At 39.9% G+C, this 19,887-nt stretch overlaps 1 protein-coding gene across 3 annotated transcripts in view; it reads left to right on the top strand.

The window, feature by feature from the left end:
* Positions 1-19,887, top strand: part of LOC111142172 (BLOC-1 related complex subunit 5) — a 94,804-nt gene continuing 74,917 nt past the window's right edge. Inside the window, exons 1-2 of one of the 3 annotated variants that reach the window (XM_022495176.1) lie at positions 1-54; positions 2,950-3,093. In XM_022495176.1, coding sequence (XP_022350884.1) covers position 54; positions 2,950-3,093 — 145 coding nt within the window. In that variant the 5' untranslated portion in view covers positions 1-53. Of the gene's footprint in view, positions 55-184; positions 448-2,949; positions 3,094-19,887 lie in introns of those variants that run through there. The other 2 variants (XM_022495175.1, XM_022495177.1) reach the window with 2 other exon arrangements.

Genomic DNA, 19,887 nt, shown 5'->3' on the forward strand with positions numbered 1-19,887 from the left:
GCCGGCGCCGCCAATCCGCGTCCCGGAAGGAGCGAGCTTGCGGCGCACGAGCGAGTGAGTGAAAGCGGCGCCGCCCGCCGGCCGCTGGCGCGGCTGAAGCTGGGCGTTCTCCACCTCCTCTCTTTAGGGTCCCCCGAAGAAAGCCGGCGAGCTTCGTGCAGCCGAGCTGCGCTTCCTTGTGCGTCTGTTCCCCAAGTAGGGCCCCCCCTCCCCCGCCGCCCGCGCACCTGCGTGGGCCGGGGGCGCAGTCTCCACAGGTCGGCCCTGCAGCGGTGGCCACACTCGGTGTAGCATCCCTGTCCCTGTCCCCGGCCCCTGCCCGGTAGTCCCGCCGCCGGAGCGGTGACCGCCTGGCCCGCCGTTCCTCCGCTGCCACCGCTGCCGGCACCATGGGCAGTGAGCAGAGCTCCGAGGTCGAGAGCCGACCCAACGATCTGAACTCCTCAGGTCGGTGTCCTAACTTCACCCTCCTCCAGCCGGCCCCGTCTGCTTGCGGAGGGGTATGCCTCCCAGCCTAATGGGGACTGGGGCCGCGGACAGGAACGCACAGAGAGCCCTCACCATGTCTTTTTCTTGAAAAAAGAGAAAAAAGTCACCGTCTGTCCTAGCCGTCATTTCCCCTGATGGGAGTGAATGCCTGTGGCTGCAAGCTAACCAGGGTGTGCGCCGATGCCTGTTACTTATTATCAAAGCAGCTGTTTCTCCCAGCTCCGCCTCCTCTTTACAGGACGACCTAATTAATTTTTGGCGTTAGTACTTACGACCGACACCATGAGATTTGGCTCGCACCGTGCATGGATCATGAACAGGACCCCCAAGAACATGTTCCTTCTTAAAGCGGGTCTTAGAGGTTCCTTTTCAGAAGGGATGTGTGACAGGTGTACAATCGCTTTGAACCCTTGGGTGCAAACATCTCCAGAAACTGCATTTTCCTTTGAGAAGGTGTCTCAACTCCCTTTCTAATATTAATATTATAGGAGTCAGCCAGCTTTGTTTTTTCCCCCCGTACGAATTTCTAAGATTTCTCCCAGCGTTTCAGATAGGAATGGGAGGATTATTGTGCTAGGAATATGGTAAGCACTCAATGAATAAAACAGCTGATGCTTAATTGAGGATCGTATGCTTGCTTGCTTGCTTTTTTTTTTTTTTTTTGTTAGCCACAACCGTAGGACAGCTGGGACTGCTCTGGATACACTAGGGTTGCTAATCCAAATTGGATTAATCTGGAGCCTAAATATAACCTATTACTTTCAGGTGTACGATCTGATGATTCAGTATTTGTATATATTATGACATTTTAAACCCCTTTTTATAGATGGAGAATGAGAGGTGCTCGATAATCTTAGGATCCACAACTGTCTTTAAATACATAGAACTGTTCTCTGCGTGGTAGGATCTGTAATTCAGAAATCTAGAAACTGACAGATCGAGGGTTATTCCACACTGAAGTGCGTCCTTCAAGACTAGTTCAGACCCTCATTTTGGGCGCTAGATTGGGACAGCTTTTAATGGTGAGCAGCATCTACTAGCTTTGCTACATCCTTCTATTTCCTTGGAAGGCCCAGAATATTTTATCTGGTACAGAAAATACAGTAATAATTGTTAATCCTTTGCCTCTATGTCCAGAAGCATATTTGAGGGGAAGAAGTATGGCATTTTTTTAATATGCTTGCTCACCTACTGATCACCAGCATGAATTCTAGTACTGTAGCCTACTAACCAGTGGCATAGATTAGAATTTGCTGATTCCCCTGTGCTGAGTGGTTTACATGCATCTACGTTTAATCATTACTGTCCCATTTTATAGGCACAGTGATAGAGGTTAGCTAGAACCCAGTGAAGTCTGTTTTCTGTTGGGATTTGGGGAAGAAATCACTCAATTTGTAGCAAAAAAGATTTCTGGCTTGGGATTTGTGACATGTTAGGGAAATTACCAAAAGAGGTTAAGAGGTACTTCTTGAAGAACAGTAAAAGTAGCAGAGATTCTACAAGAGTGAATGCCAAGCCACAGGAGACTCTGGTCTCCAGGTGTTGGGCCAGTTCTGTGACATCCCAGCATCAGCCTTTGAGACAAGACTATGATGAGCTTTCGAATACTACCTTCTAGAGGGTGAACTGCTTTAAAGGTTTATTCTTGCCCTAACCAGGAAGATATTTGAGAAGAGGAGGATATTTTGGTCTAGGAAGTTGTTGGTGGTTTGAATCGGTTCCCTACAAATGCTTTATTTTCTCTCAAAGGACCTGAAATTGACCTGCCTGTCTAGCAGTCCCACAAATTTCTGAATTTGGCCTCAGCATAGAATGAACCTACTATTTACTTCTGCCCTTCTTGGACTAATGCCTATAACTGTAAGGGTGAAGGGGCTGGTGCCTCAGGAATAGACCCATCATGCAGAGTTGAGAACCAGGATTTTTCCCCCCATAGATAGTATCTATTAAATATACCTGGCTTGCTGTGATAAGGCAGCTAGACAGCTTGCAACCTCAGTTTCACAGGCATAGGCCACGTATACCAATAACCCGTAGACTTCCATTTCCTTTCCTCTTTCTCTAGCACTCTTGACTTTGGGCAGGTCACAGCCTAATTTTGTGCCCTCATTTTCTCATTGGTAAAATAGGGACAATGTCAGTAGGATTGAAGAAATAAAAATTATAAAAACACAACATACCTATATTTTTGGGTGCTGAAAAATAAGATATTTTTAATGATAAAAGCAATTTCATACATGTAGGTTCCTGTAATGTTTGAGGGGTTTTTTTTTTTAGTAGAAAATAGAGGTTCCCCTATGATTCATCTGCCCTTTCCAGCCCCCACTGCAGGTTAACTACAGTTAGCATTTTTTGTGTGTGTAAAAATATTCTTTTTAATGACTATACTAAAAAAAGCTTTGGCGAGGCAGAGGGGGATAACTAACATGCAACTCCTGAGCAGTGTAACTTTACTTTTAGTGACCCCTTCTCCAGCAAAGCATAGAGCCAAGATGGACGATATTGTGGTTGTAGCTCCAGGCTCCCAGCCTTCACGGAATGTCAGCAACGATCCCGATGTCATCAAGTTGCAAGAGATTCCAACCTTCCAGCCGCTTTTGAAAGGTGAGAACTTGGGTTTTGTCTTATCTGGACCTGCTGGAAAGATTCAAATAGCCACACTACTCTCCCCAGATGGCCATGTGCCTTCCTCCTCTCCTTTAGGTCTTTACTTAAATGGCATCTTTTTGGTGAAGCCTTCCTTGGCTGCCCTATTTAGATTTGAAACGCTTTTGGCTGTTTTTCTCTAATAATCATCATTGATCTGCTTTGTAGCTTACTTGTTTCTGTAGTGTTTGTGTTTCCCTTTTAGAAAGTGAGCTTTAGGGGCGCCTGGGTGGCTCAGTGGGTTGAGCCGCTGCCTTCGGCTCAGGTCATGATCTCAGAGTCCTGGGATCGAGCCCCGCATCGGGCTCTCTGCTCGGCAGGGAGCCTGCTTCCTCCTCTCTCTCTGCCTGCCTCTCTCCCTACTTGTGATCTCTCTGTCAAATAAATAAATAAAATCTTAAAAAAAAAAAAAAAAAAAAAAAAAAAAGAAAGTGAGCTTTATGATGGTAAGAACTTTCTGTGTTTTGTTCACTGTTGAATCACAGGACTTGGAATAGAGCCTGGTATAAAGTAGGGACTGAGTAAATGAATGAATGAATGATGTTGGAGCTAGCCTTTACCTGTTATTTTTCTGTGAAAAGATTTTTGTCTTATTTGTGGTCTGGACTATGGCTTGACTACTTCAGATCCATGGAGAAAACCTCTATTATCCTTGATACAATTAATCCTGACAACCATTTTGTATGAGAGGAGAGGGTATATAGGAGAGGATTAGCATATATTGATTAGTGTATACTGAGGTAGAGTTACCTTTTTTTATTTGCATTTTAAAAAGATTTGTTTATTGAGTGTGAGTGAGCATGCATGAGCCATGTGGGGCAGGGTTGGGGGTAGTGGGCAGAGGGAGAGAGAGACAAGCAGACTTCCAGAGGAGTGAGGAGCTGGATGCAGGGCTTGATCCTGAGATCATGACCTGAGCCAAAATCAAGAGTCGGATGCTCAACCAGTTTTGCCACCCAGAGTTACCTTTTAATATGAATTTTATTATTCACCTGATAATTTCATTATATATTTTAATTTTATATTAATTTATTTTATGTCATTTTCATATCCATCAAGTAAAGGCAATGATTTTCTATTAACTAAACGGGATTTCTACTGTAAGAATCCATCCCTCTTTCTGTCTCTCTTTTCCTCCAAAAGATTAGGAAATATAAATGAACAGAAGGCCCTGGTTTACTTAACCTGGTAAAATATAAAACTTTTTTTTTTTTAATATTTTATTTATTTATTTGACAGAGAGAAATCACAAGTAGACGGAGAGGCAGAGAGAGAGAGAGAGAGAGAGAGAGAGGGAAGCAGGCTCCCGGCTGAGCAGAGAGCCCGATGCGGGACTCGATTCCAGGACCCTGAGATCATGACCAGAGCCAAAGGCAGCGGCTTAACCCACTGAGACACCCAGGTGCCCCTAAAACTTCTTAAATTTATATAGCTATATGTATTAGAAGATACCCCTTCCATACACACACAAATACATGCCATCCCCTTGTAATCCTTATGTTGTTAAATGTGTTTGAATGATTTGTGTCAGATCAGACAGTTGGCAGATAGGTTGAACTTGAACTGATGAGAAATACTTGCTACACTATTTTGCACTATACCTAAAAAAAACAAAAACAGTGCTTTATAGATGCCATATAGCATCTCATTCTTCTCAGCACCTCATCTGCTTTACAGGTGAGTAAATACAAGCTTTCAATGTTTTCCCACAGGTCTCAGTGTTAGACTTTGGGAAACTCTTTGGTTCTTACCTGAAACAACACATTACATCCTAATAGTTTTCATTATTTTGAGGGATAATGTGATTCTCCAGAGAAGCCAGCATTAATGAAATTTCCATCTCCACGTGTCTTTGTACAATCAGATTAAAAGACAATCAGATTTAATTTACTTGTAGAAACTTAGAGGTGGACACTTGTATTCTGTATCTAGGCCTTCCGGACTTGCACATAGGACTGCCCACAAGCACCCAGACTCATGCCTCTTCTCCCTGTTAACTGTGTCCCCCCAAAGTCTTCTAGTCCTGGGTGAGACCTTTATGTGGCCAATATTTGTCCTCACTTTAGGGGAGTGCTAAAAACAAGCAAAACCCAAAAACCTCCTGGCATTTTGAGATATATTTAATAATTTCCTTGGATAGTGTTTCTTTTCTGAGCATTGGAAATACAATTCTTATTTTATGGTAATGAATTGACTAGTAGAGGAAGCATCTAGAAGGCTTGGTGTTCGGGGAAACTAACCTCAGATTTAAAATCATCACCAGGAACCCTAACCGTGAATAATTATCACGGTATAGTTAATGCGATGCAGTTGGACTTGGTGGCATTGACACCTGGATTTTTTTTTTTTTTTAAGATTTTATCTATTTATTTGACAGACAGAGCTCACAAGCAGGCAGAGAGAGAGGAGGAAGCAGGCTCGCCGCTGAGCAGAGAGCCCGATGTGGGGCTCGATCCCAAGACCCTGGGATCATGACCTGAGCCGAAGGGAAAGGCTTTAACCCACTCAGCCATCCAGGCACCCGACACCTGGATTTAAATTGGGACTTGGCTCCCCATTGGCTCTGTGTCCTGGCTTTGTTTTCCCCCTCTTGAACGTTGGTAGTTGAGAACATTGAGAATAGGTGTGTGAGAGAGAGGAAGGCACCTGAGGGGCAGGTTGCAGTGAAGAGGCCATTTGGGATTTGGCTAATGGAGAAATTTCTTTCTGAGGGTGGCATGAAAGAGAAGTGGCAGCACGTGGCAGGGGCCAGACCACAGGGAACAGAAAAAGCCAGCAAGCATTTAAGTGACTGCTGGTGTTTCACTGGTGAAGAGGAACCCTCTTCGTGATTAGAAAAGACAGGCAGAGGGGACAGTTTGGTGAAAATAATAAGTATAATTATGATAATAGTAGGGGTTGGCCCCTCCCCTCCCTCTTCTACCTCTACGTGATGGTATTATTCTTCCCATTTTATAGGTTAAAACATTGAGGCCCAGAAAGCGTGAATGCATTACTTCAGGTCACCTGGCTAGAAGGGATAGCTCATCTCAGGATGGCATCAGGACATCGAATTTTGCACTGTTTTGTACCTAGAATAAGACTGTTTCTAATTCTAGGGAAGCCAGTTAAAAAGATCACTAGGCTGTAAAAGAAAATAGGATGGTGGGTGTGGGGTTGTTTGGATTTTTAGGTGCAGCATTTGTGACAGAGCCTCCTGCTTTGACATTGTTCTGCCTGGTAATTTAGAGCCCTGCTGTCTGCCTGCTGGGCCGCTGGAGGGGCCACTCATCGCTGTTGCCTTTATACTCTAATCTCTTCTTTTCACCCTTTCCTGCTTTCAGGATGAGGCTATTTCTCAAAGTAGTGAAAAGGCCACACAGTGAGGGCTGTACCCCCAGGTCTGATTTCAGAAAGCTTTTTATTCAAGTTAATGACAATTCTTTCAAAACAATATATTCAAGTATTCCACAGAGTTCACTATTGTTCCATAATGTCATGTGATGTAGTGCTAATGTTGGTGGGTGATTTGCAGAGGCAGTAGCTGGGCGAGTTTAGGGGCTATTCGTATGACTGAGGTAATGTTTGCATTTTTAATGAGCAAGCAGATTCTTTCCTTGGTCTTCACCCTTTTGGATTAATATACTAGCATATAAGTTATGCTCTATAGTGGTGCCAAATATCTGTTCCTCTTTCTATTTAAGCCAAAAGAATTTCTATTTTTCATAGCAGTCTCTGAATTAGCAATTTATTTTGAAGTGTAAAGCATTTACTAGAAAATGAAAAACTATAAAATTACAAAGAACAATAAATAACCACAACAGAACACAAAAGCAAAATGTAGATTTGATGATAATTAGATTCCCAGGGTTAAACAAGCCCTAATTTTAATTACTTAAAATTCAACCACTTACATTTTTTTAATGAGTCGCATGGCTTTGTCAATCTATAGAAGTGAACTATTCACTAGAGAAATGCAAAATTGATATTTTATGTATAAAAGTTATATAATTTTGCCATTCACTTGTAATGATGAATATATGTACACATACACGTGTGCATATATGACCTTCTCTACAACTGACTTACCATTTTTGTAACTGACTTTGGACATAACCTAAGATTGAGCTGCCCAAGGAAGAAACTGTTCTTGTTACCTGCAAAGAAAGTCAGACCTAGGCAGTGTAGATACTGATGCAAAGCAGTTTTGTTGGGAGTTCTGTGTCTGGTTGTTAAGAACATGATGTATGTGAAATAGATTTTGACAGTGAAAAAAAGAGTCTGGGGCTTTTCTTGGTGGAGCAGAATCTCATGGAACACAGTGAAGGATCTCAAATCACATGGAACATTGAGAATTAGTGCATGGGGCTGGAGCTGGGAAGGAATGAATCAATGGAAAAGGGTAGTAAGGAGAACACAAGGAGCTACATTTCAAGTGATCAGTTTATATACATCTTTCTCACCCACTTATCTCTTAGCTGGACAAATAAAATAAAGGTGGAGAGTCTTATTGTTCATGAGACAGACGTCTTTGCCAGCTGTCAGACCTTATCTCTGTTTTGGAAATGGAATGCCAAAGGAGGGGAAGAGAGAATGGATTTTAGAGCTTGGTCTTCTCTGAATGGTGTAAAGGTGACCCCTAAGCTAGGGTTGATCCTGAGAGTCTCTTCCCCTCTTCCCCGAATACCATATTTGAAAAATTGATGCTGTATTCCCGATTACCTTGTAGATTATTTGTATGTAGTAGCCTCTTTTTTTTTTTTTAAAGATTTATTTATTTATTTATTTGACAGAGATCACAAGTAGGCAGAGAGGCAGGCAGAGAGAGAGGGAGGAGGAAGCAGGCTCCCCGCTGAGCAGAGAGCCCGATGCGGGGCTCGATCCCAGGACCCTGGGATCATGACCTGAGCTGAAGGCAGAGGCTTTAACCCACTGAGCCACCCAGGTGCCCCGATTTGTATGTAGTAGCCTCTTCAGTTAACCTTTTAAACATGGCTGTTAACCAGCAGAGTGTTAGCCTTACTCAGAAGAGCTGGAAGTACTAGGCATAATGATCCCTTTAAACCAACTGAGAAGGCAGAGCCATTTTGCAAGAGCAGCCTCACTTTTTTCCAGTGCATCTGTGCATGCCTCCATTCTTGTTTCTTTCCATCAGATCTCAGAACAGATATGTCTGTGCCTCTCTGAAATTTGCTGTCTTTCCATTTCACTTTTTTCTCCATTTGTCAGTACTTTCCATGTCTTTAGCATCTAGCTTAGTGAGCCTCTTTCCTCTTGTGCCTATACATAGATCTTCCCATCTTTTTTTTTTAGATTTTATTGAGAGAGTGAGCGAGTGCGTGAGCAGAGGGAGGAGAGGCAGAGGGAGAGAGATGATCTCAAGACGACTTGGACTCCACCCTGGAGCCTTGATGCGGAGCTCCGTCTCATGACCCTGAGATCATGACCTGAGCCAAAATCGAGAGTCAGAGGCTCAACTGACTGAGCCACCCAGGCACCCCCACGATCTTCCCATCTTTTAAATGGAAAACACGAAAATACCTTCTTTTGACTCCATTACCCCTCCTGCTACAATGCTTTCACTTCTTATTTCTGTTGCCAGGTTTACAGACCATGTGACCACTACACACTGTCACCATGTCCTTTCTACCTTTTCCAATCTTGAGGTTCTATGGTCTGGCTCTCTCATATATTGTTTCGTTAACATTTGTTTTGGATGGTTATTTTGAAGTGGTCTTTCTTCATGCTTGAAGTTTTCCTCAGTCTACATTCTTTTCTTCTTTTCCATATTTAAGTTTCTGTTCCACTTATTAAACCTATAGCTTTATCATCCACCCCCAACATTGTGTTCAGGTTTTTTGGACTCACTTGCTAGCCTCTGTTCTTTACACAGCATTGCCTAGTACTCGTTTGAAGAACTCGTTTGAACAACATCAGCTTCACTTTAAAAAAAAATATATTTTATTTATTTATTAGAGAAAGAACATGAGTGGGGGGAGGGGCAGAAAGAGAGGGATAAGCAGGCTGTGGTAAGTGCAGAGCCTAAGACCCTGAGATCATGACCTGAGCCAAAATCAAGGGTCAGCCGCTTAACCAACTGAGCCACCCAGGCGCACCTCCGCTTCAGCTTCTTGTCCGTTTCTCCAACTATAGACTGGTCAGTACAACCAAGTGTTATTTTAAATTCAGCACGCCCCAGCTTCCACCTATGTATGTATTGGTTCCTTTCATTCACCAAGCATTTATAGGGCCTTATTTTATTAGGTGAATGAGACACATTCATGTACACTTGAAAAGAATGTGTTGTGCAGTTGTTGGGTGTAGTATTTTACATTAAGGTATGGTTAACGGTATTTAATGAGTTCTACCACTTAAAGAAAGGTGTTAAAAGCTCCAGTTGTGATTGTGTTTGTCTATGCCTTTTATTCTCCCAGTCTTTTGGAAGTTTCTTATTAAGCTTGCATACATTGATGTTTATTATATTGGCCCTTTTGTTATTATGAATTTACCCTTCTATCTATGGCATTATCTTCTGTCTTGAAGTCTGTTTTGTTTTATGTTAATACAGCCACTCCAGTCTTCTCACACTTATTGTGTGCATAGTATATATCTTTTCCTATTTTTATCTGTTTGTGTCTTTAAAGTGCATCTCTTGGGACCCCTGAGTGGCTCATTTGGTTAAGTGTCTGCCTTAGGCTCAGGTCATGATCTCAGGGTCCTGGGATCAAGTCCAGCGCTCCTTGCTCAACAGGGAGCCTACTTCTCTCTCTGCCTGCTGCTCCCCCTGCTGGTGCACACTTTCTCTCTCTGGCAAATAAATTTATTAGTTAAAAAATATAAGTAAGTGCATCTCTTGTAGACGGTTTACATAGTTGAGGCTTACTTTTGTACCTGTGCATGCAGTCTGCCTTTGGGGGGTGGGGGGACAGCAAACCAAGGTTTATTGAGTGATAGTACAAAGCTCCCAAGGAGGAAGGGGACCCGAAGGGGTTGTCTGCAGTCTGTCTTTTAAGTGGGGTGTAAATTGATCTAGTTGGATTCAGGTCTACCATTTGTTCTTCATTTTCTTCTTTCTTTCTTAAGATTTTATTTATTTACTTGAGAGAGAGCACAGAGGGAGAGGGAGAAGCAGACCTTGCCGAGCAGGGAGCCTGCCACAGGGCATGTTGTCAGGACCCTGGGATCATGACCTGAGCCGAAGGCAGACGCCTAATTGAGCCACCCAGGCGCCCCTGTTCTTCATTTTCTATTTGTGTGGTCTGCTTTTGGTTCCTCCCCTTTCCTGACTTTTTTGAATCAACTGAATTTTTTTAGTATTCCATTTTAACTCCTCTGTTAGTTTTAAAAAATACAATGTTTTAAAAAATTTATTTGTCAGAGAGCGAGAGAGAACAAGCAGGGGGAGTGGCAGGCAGAGGGAGAAACAGGCTCCCTGCTGAGCAAGGAGCCCTATGTGGGACTCAATACCAGGACCCTGGGATTATGACCTGAGCCAAAGGCAGACACTTAACCAACTGACCCACCCGGGTGTCCCCTCTGTTATCTTTCTCAATTGCATTCTTTTGCGTGTTTTTTTTTTCTTTTAGTGGTTGCTCTAGGGATTATAATATACATCTTTTTTTTTTTAAGATTTTATTTTTGAGGTATCGCTGCACCCAGTGTGGGGCTTGAACTCACAACCCTGAGATCAAGAGTCACACACTCCACCAACTGAGTGAGCCAGGCACCCCATTATACACATCTTTAACATCATAGTTTATATGCAGTTGATATTGTACCACTTCTTATAACACATAAGAACCTTTCAATGGTGTGGTTTCATTTATCCCACTACTTGGTGCTGTAGTTGTCGTATTAGTGCATCTCCATATGCTAGGAATCCCATGTGCTGTTTATAGATATTACTTATATATAAATGTATAATTTATATATTTATATATAAAATATGTTTACTATATACAAAACATATATTATTGTATCATGTTAAATATATACTTAACAATATATATTTATTTTAAACAATCACATCTTTTAAAGAAATTAAGAGAAGAATAAATAAATAATAATAATATAATAAGAATAAATAAATAATAAGTAAATAAATAAATCCTTTCTATTTTTCTTTATATGAAGATAAATCTTTGCCCAGTTTCATTATCAAATTTTTGCCTCTTTTTTGGTAAGTTTTTTTTTTTAATTTTTTAAGATTTTATTTATTTATTTGACACAGAGATCACAAGTAGGCAGAGAGGTAGGCAGAGAGAGGGGGAAGCAGGCTCCCCACTGAGCAGAGACCCGATGTGGGGCTCGATTCCAGGACTCTGAGATCATGACCTGAGCCGAAAGCAGAGGATTAACCCACTGAGCCACCCAGGCGCCCCTTTTGGTAAGTTTTTGAGGAGATATTGTGGGACTCTGTGAAATCTCTTTTTTTTTTTTTTTTTTAAAGATTTTATTTATTTGTCAGAGAGAGAGAGAGGGAGAGAGAGCGAGCACAGGCAGACAGAATGGCAGGCAGAGGCAGAGGGAGAAGCAGGCTCCCTGAAGAGCAAGGAGCCCGATGTGGGACTCGATCCCAGGACGCCGGGATCATGACCTGAGCCGAAGGCAGCTGCTTAACCAACTGAGCCACCCTGAAATCTCTTTTCTCAACACACTTTCTCCTTCACTGGTTATAATATCCATTGCTGTTTCTTGTTTGAATTAATTACACAGAGACAGTTGCCAAATAGTGATTTTTCTACCTTTATCCTTCCTTCTACATTCTGCCACCAGAAAGCGCTTTCTTGCCTCTCCATTTATTTATTCATGTATTTATTTAAGTCCATGTGGAATGGTAAATTCTTGTTTTATTCGATGAATTATAATTTATTTATTTTTAATCTCAAAATGCTCCAAGTTTAGGGGTTCCTGACTAGCTCAATTGGTGGAGTATGCAAATCTCGGTCCTGGTGTTGTGGGTTCAAGCCCCACATTGGTTATAAAGATTACTTGAAAGAATAAGATCTTGAAAAAAAATGCTCCAAATTTAGCTGGTTGGAACATTGTTGGTTGTAGCTTACTGTGTCCTTTTGACATATTCTCATTATTCTTTGAACATGTTTTTACTTCCTGGTGCAAATTAATATTCCAGATTTTTCCTATTCTTCCTTGGCTCCAGTCCTAGAATCAGGCATTTCACCAGGAGCCCTGGTTCTTTTAGTGGAGAGTGGCATTTCAAAATCACTCTTAGGCCTTCTCAGTGGATTTCACAAGGAAATATATATGTGTGTGTGTATACATAATACACATATTTATACTTGTTTATATTTGTTTATCTGTATATATTGAAAATGCTAAGTTCACATTGATGTGTTCTAAATGTTCTTTGATCTGTAGGTTTATAATCTTTATCAAATATTTTGGCTATTATTTCTTCCAGTACTTTTCTGCCCCCACCCCTTGTTTTTGTGGGACTCCATTTTCTATGTTAAACTACTTGATGTTGTCTCACAGGTCACTGATCACTGATGCACCTTTCAATTTTTATTTATTTATTCATTTATTTTTTTTATCTCTCTCCTTTATGTCCTTACTTTGGATAATTTTATTGATGTGTTTCCAGGTTTAGTGGCCTTTTTTTTTTTCTGTCACATCTGAAATACTGTTCTGAATTCTGTCCAATGAATTTTAATTACAGATAATTGTATTTTTTCAGCTTTAGATGTACCTCCCCTCCTTTTAAAAAAGTCTTCATTGCTTTGCATATTATGCTCATGTTCTCCTCTACTTTTTGAAGTTAAAGGGTCTATTTATAATAATTTAACTCTTGACTGATGGTCCATCATTTCTGGATCTGTTTTTTATTGAATGGAAGTTTCTCTGTATTACAGGTCATATTTTCCTACTTCTTTGCACACCTAGAAATTTTTTTATTGTATGCCAAGTATTTTATATTCTGTGTTTCTGGGTATTAGATTTTGTTTTGTTCCTTTAAAGTATATTGGACTTTATTAGGCATAAAGTTACCTGTAATCAATTTGACTCTTTCTGAATTTGCCTTTATGTTTTTGTCGTGGCTTATCCAAAACAGCCTTAGTCAAGGTTAGCTAGCTTTTCTACTAAGGCAGTAGCCTTCTGAGTGCTTTACCTATTGCCCATGTATTTGAAGTCTCTCCACTCTGGCAGGTGGAAATTTGGACTCTTAGCCCTGTGTGAATTTCAGAAATGGTTTGGCCTACTGCTTTCCTCTAGTTCTTTCTCCAGCCTTGGGGAATTTTACCTCCTACAGTTTAGTGTGCAGCTGGAGACTGGAGGGTGCCTTGTGCAGTTACCCAGAGGGCTCTTTTATTGAGCGCTCTCCTTTCTCAGTTTCTGTTATGTAAACTCTGATCCCTTAGTCTCTTTAAACTCCACATTCTCTCTCTTTAATGCACTGAGTCCACTGGGCTCTTTATGGATATATCCCGACCTAGTCTGCATCTTGGAGACTGTTTTTCACTAATAATCTGGGGGAAATGATAGGACTTGCTTGTTTTCCTTCTGACAGGGATCAAAGCCCTACACTGCCTGTGTTACAATATCTGAAAAGAGTGTGTCATATTTTTGGTCTGGTTTCTAGTTGTTTATGACTGGAAGGCATTGTAGCAACTAATCCTTCATGAGCAGAAGCAGAAATTCTCAAAAAAAAAAAAAAAAAAGTGCTTTGTAATCTTTCTTTTTCTGTCCATTACCACTTCCTCTTTACTTAAGGACCTCAGGCCAACAGCTTTTGATTACTATGTTGGTCATTCATTTCTGCAGTGTATAATTGACTTTTGAACAGTGTAGGTGTCAGAGGCATGGACCTCCCCACAGTTTAAAATCTGTGTATAACTTTTAACTTCCCCTGCCAAAACGTAACTATTAATAGCATTGTTCTGTCCCTAATAGTGTTCTGTTGACCAGAAGACCTACCAAGAACATAAACTGTCGATTAACATGTATTTTTATGTTATATGTGTATTCTTACAAAAAACTAAGCTAGAGGGACCCCTGGGTGGCTCAGTCGGTTAACCATCTGTCTTCAGCTCGGGTCATGATCCCGGAGTCCTAGGATTGAGCTCCACATCAGGCTCCCTGCTCAGCGGGATTTTGCTTCTCCCTCTCTCTCTACTCCTCCCTCTCCCTCATTTCCTCCCCTGACTTGTGCTTCCTCTCTCTCTTGGCCACACGTGCTCTCAGTCTCAAATAAATAAAATCCTTAAAAAAAGTAAGCTAGAGGAAAGAAAATGTTATTAAGAAATTCATAAGAAAGAGAAAATATATTTGCAGTTCTGTATTTATTGAAACAAATCTAAATCTTAAGTAGACCCGCACAGTTCACATGTGTGCTGTTCAAGGGTCACCTCTACTGATAATACCTGCCAGGTGCTTGCCAGCGTTCCAGATAATGGAGCTACAAAGAATATAAGACACAGTTGCTGCCCTTAAGGAGCTTAGGATTTTGTGAGTAATCTAGATAGGTAAGTAACTTACAACAATGTAGTATGAAAATGGTGGCCACATGCCCAAAAGATTAGGTATGCAGAGAGAAGAGAATCATTCATTTGCCCTGGGAATTTGGGGCAGGCTTCACAAGAAGATGTGACATTTGAGCTGGCCCTGAGGGATAGAGAAGATAGGGTCAGGGAGTAGATTCGTGACTTAAAGGATCTTCCCTAGAAACCAAAAGTTAACAATTAAAAGATGCCAAAAGGATTCTTTTTTTTTTTTTTTTTTTTTTATTATTTGACAGAGAGAGAGAGATTACAAGTAGGCAGAGAGGAGGGGGTGAGAATGGGGGAAGCAGGCTTCCTGCTGAGCAGAACGCCGGATGTGGGGCTCCATCCCAGGATCAATCCCAGGACCCTGAGACCATGACCCGAGACGAAGGCAGAGGCTTAATCCACTGAGCCAGCCAGGTACCCCCAAAAGGATTCTTAACCAAATTTATACCTGGGATGTGCTGCTTTGATTTTCTTTTATTACTGTGGATACCTATAGGTTTGCAGGTTAAATTCTGGTTTTCATTTTAAGCTGTATTATTTAATTTTAAGCTGTATTTTTCCTAGAATAATTATTAGTTTGTATATTATTCTTTTTTGTTTCTTTAAACTTTTAATTTGTGTTATACTATGAATTTAAACAAGATATACACAGTTTACTTTAACTAATACAAAGATATATCTTTCTAAGCAATATCATTTCCTGGATAAGCTAACTGATTCTGATTACTCTTGGAATATGACCATAAAGATAGATGTATATATTTACTCTTAAGGCTCTGGTTTGTCAGTAGTTTCTGCTAAGTAACAGCCTAGAAATATTCCATAGTTGCATAGTAGAAAATTCTGTTAGTCATCTCCAATTTTTCTATTTTTCCAAAAAATCGCATAGAGAAATTCTATTTTTAAGCATTAACATTTGAGACTGAAGTGTTTACTTAGGAAAGCCAAGAATTTAAAGGTATTCCCAGAATTTAAAAAAAGTCTATCTCCTCCCCCTCCACATTTTAACTGATTATTGGAAAGATTAATTTTTCCATTCTGGGCAAAAGGGAAAGTGACATATTTTTTATAGAACTGTGATGTTCCATATATTTATTTATTCATTTAACCAAATTCATTGAGCTCTTACTGTATCAGACATTTTTAGGCTAGAGATATAAAAAGAAAAAAAGCATATTCTTTCCTATGAAGAGCTGACAGTCTAGTGAGGGGACTGTATTCTTAACAGATAATTGTGATTCAACATGGTAAGTGCTAATAATATTAGTAATAATATTAATAGTAATAGTAATAAAACATAAGGCTTTAGAGAATCTAAAAGATGGAATAACTTATTCTGAGAGGCAGGAATGGTTGATAAGAACAACTTAGAAGAATTTATATTTGTGCTCTTGATAGTAATCACTTCCAAAGCTCTGTTATGCATAAAAAGACACATGGAGAAACTTTTTAAAAAATGCTGATTTTAGGGCCCCAAACTCAGAAAGCCTGCGTATATTAAACTAGTATTCCAGGTGATTCGCTTTGAAAACACTGAGCTAGATGTTTCTGCACTTGATCTTAGCCAAAAGGCTAAGGAAAGGCAATGAGCTAGATGTTTTTGAACTTAAATACTACTTGAGATTACAGAAGTGTTAGATCATTTGGCTAATGATTTTAGATATTTTTAAGAGATATCGTTATCATAAGAGTATTTTGGAATATGTCATTATGTTTTTACTATTTTTGGATGAACTCCATTGTTAAAACTGATTCACATTTAATGCCTATACATTAAATTTTGGACTCATTGAGAATTCATTATTTGTAAAAGAATTTGTTAAAAGTCACTGGGTTTTGGTAATGTTTAAATATTTTTCCCATCAAAATTTAGTTTCACAGAAAGCCAGTGAAAGGCAAAGTATTTTTTTTTAATTTTTAAAAAAGATTTTATTTATTTGAGAGAGAGAGAGAGAGGCAGAAATAGTGACAGAGAACATGAGTGGGGAGGAGAGGGAGAAGCAGGCTGCCCTCTGAGGGGACCCTGATGTGGGTTTTGATCCCAGGACCCTGGGATCATGACCTGAGCAGAAGGCAGATGCTTAACTGACTGAGCCACCCAGGTGCCCCCAAAGTTATTTTAAAGAATGACTTTGAATACATAATTACTTGCCTTATATGATCTAATGAAAATCATTAACAAAAGATTCTAAACACACTTCTAAGCGTGTTTACCCACATATGAAAGTGTCAGTAAGCAAATACATATAAACAAAAATGGGGTTTTGAGTGGCAAGATTTTTGGAGCAGGCATATCACAATTGGGATTGGTTTGTTCTTCATTTAGTCTTTTTAACTGAGGACTTTTCTCTAACTTAAAGTATTAGTGTTTTTTATTTCAGTAAATCTTGTATCAGTATTAATGTTTACGAGCCTCAAGGGAAGGGAAAAAAAGATAAATCCTGAAAAGAGGACTAAATAGTTACATAGCCCAAAGAGACATTAAAACATACTTTAACGGTAATAAATATTATAGTTCATTTTCATATTTTACCTTTCTTTTTTTCATAAGATGGCCTCCCTTTAATGCAGTGGAACTTAGGGCAGTGCTGTTTCTAACAACACTTTCGCCACTAGATGTCACTAGACTGTAACAATTAGTAAACTGCTGGCCGCTGCTGCAACCTGTGGCAGTATTTGCAAAGGCTTCAGTTAATTAAGTTTACTCTGTAGCATCTGGATTTCTCATAAAACCAGGTCACAGCTTGCTTCAAGCACAAGCTAGTTGGAAAATATGTCAAATTTTGTAAGATATGAGTAATCTATAATTAGTTATTTTAGTGTTTATCAAGGCAGCAAAGGAAAAAAAATTATTGCTACAGGAAACTTTTAGTGACCTTAATTTTTTGGAGAGAAAACTCTATTTTTAATGTATCACTGTACTCAAAGAACTACTTGTTACACCAAAAATTTCTCAAGAGTTGGGATTATGTTTTAGTCATCTCTGATTTCTCAGGACCTAGCACACAATGCTTGTGTAGGTATTCAGTAAATGTTATTAAACATTAAGGTAGTCTACAGTACATGTCACAGGGGACAGAAGCCATGAGTCTTCTCTCTCAAAAAAGTCTCGTTTGGGAGACAAGAATCTACAAAAACATGTACCCACAGCTCAGGATAGTGTGCATGAACCAAATGAGCACTACAATCATTAAATTCTGTGGGATTTCAGAGGATCAGTAGCTCTTGGCACAGTGATTAGAGGTGTCCTCATGAAAGCATATTTAGAGTTGAAAAGGGAGGGGCCTGTACAAGTGAAGGAAGTAATGAGCCAAGGTTTCGCCGTAGAAGAATGTGGGCCCTGAAGATTCAGAAAGGTCCTAAGTTTAAGGGCTCTGAACTTAAGTCTTATAAACTTGGACTTAAATTTTTTTTGGGGGGTAGGGAACACTAAAGGGTTTGGAGTGGGTGAAAATAATATGTTTTATAATGCCTTGTAATTTACAAAGCACTAACACTTGAAGGGTGAATTAAAGATGATTGTTCTTTAATTTTAGAATGCTTCTGCCTTAAAATTCTTTAAAATACTTCTGTTTAAAAGAAATAATACAGGTAGAGGGCTTAGCACAGTGCCTGGCATGTAGTAAACCTTCAATAAATGATTCTTGATGATATCACATTATGAAATCAGTAAAAAATATTATATATTCTATAAAACAGCTGACCTCTGTTTTTTCACAAAAGTCAAAATCATGGAAGATAAGCAATGACTGAAGAATTGTCATAGATTGGAGGAAATGAAGGAGTCACATAATGTGGGGTCCTGAACTGAGTCTTAGAATAGAAAATGACATTAGTGGAAAAAAATGGTAACTTATGATAAGGTGTATAGTTTAGTTGATTTTATCATACCAATGTCAATTTCCTGGTTTTGATAATTGTATCATGGTTAGGTACTGTTAATGTTAGGGGAAGCTGGTGAAGGGCACATAGGGATCCTATATTTTATACAACTTTTCTTAATGTTAAATTATTTTAAAAATAAAAAGTTTAGGACATCCGGCTGGCTCAGTCAGAGCATGTGACTCTTGATCTCGGGGTTGTGAGTTCAAGCCCTGTGTTCGGTGTACAGATTACTTAAAAATAAAACTTTTTTTTTTTTTAAAGATTTTATTTATTTGTCAGAGAGAGAGAGAGCGAGCACACAAGCGGGCAGAGTGGCAGGCAGAGGTGGAGAAAGAAGCAGGCTCCCTGCCGAGCAAGGAGCCTGGTGCGGGACTTGATCCCAGGTCTCTGGAATCATGACCTGAGCCAAAGGCAGCGGCTTAACCGACTGAGCCACCCAGGCGTCCCCAAAATAAAATGTTTTTTAAAAAATAAGTTTAAAAATATAATGTCATCTTAGAAAAGATTACAATTGCATATTTAGGATAAGCCTTCTACTGCGAGGTTCAGATGTTAGAAGAAAAGTTTAAGAATCTCCTACCCTGTTTCATTTTTAGGATAGACCTTTGCCAGGACAGCTTAAGGCAACAATGAGTTCCCTTGAAAACAGGGAAGTAGAACTTCTGAGGACCCTGAGTTTTAACACTTCTCTCTATATTTTAGTTAATAGATAAATTTCCCCAGTGTCCTGGTTTTTCTCTCTCTCTCTTCCCCCCCCCCAAAATTGAAGTATAGTGAACACACAGTTACATTTTTTTTATTTTAATTTTTTAAAATTGAAGTATAGTTGACATACAGTGTTACATTCCAGTGTCCTGGCCTTTAAGGCGGCTTAAACTTCAGCTCTTCAAACTGTTATTTAATATCCTACCCCCCCTTTTCAGGATGTTCACAGTAATCTAGTGAGGCTTTCCAGGGCTTTAGCACAAACCCATACCCTGTATTTTGATAAAAAATACTTTATTACAATTTAGACAATGGGCCTTCCTTATATACTTCATTATCTCTACGTAGATTACCCTGTGGGCCATGGAGAAACACCTCATGTTTGTAGAGTGTTGAATATAATTAGATTTTAAAAATCAGTGCATGAATTTTATACAGTTGACCCTTGAACAACACCGGTGTCAACAGTAGACTACCACTAGTTAAGTTTTTTTTTTTTTTTTTTTTTTTAAAGATTTTATTTATTTATTTGACAGAGAGATCACAAGCAGGCAGAGAGGCAGGCAGAGAGAGAGGAGGAAGCAGGCTCCCCTAGACAGCAGAGAGCCCGATGCGGGGCTCAATCCCAGGACTCTGAGATCATGACCTGAGCCGAAGGCAGCGGCTTAACCCACTT

Source organism: Enhydra lutris, unplaced genomic scaffold, assembly GCF_002288905.1.
Source record: "Enhydra lutris kenyoni isolate GAN:26980312 unplaced genomic scaffold, ASM228890v2 scaffoldscaffold7, whole genome shotgun sequence".
In the NCBI taxonomy this organism is placed as follows: Eukaryota; Metazoa; Chordata; class Mammalia; order Carnivora; family Mustelidae; genus Enhydra; species Enhydra lutris.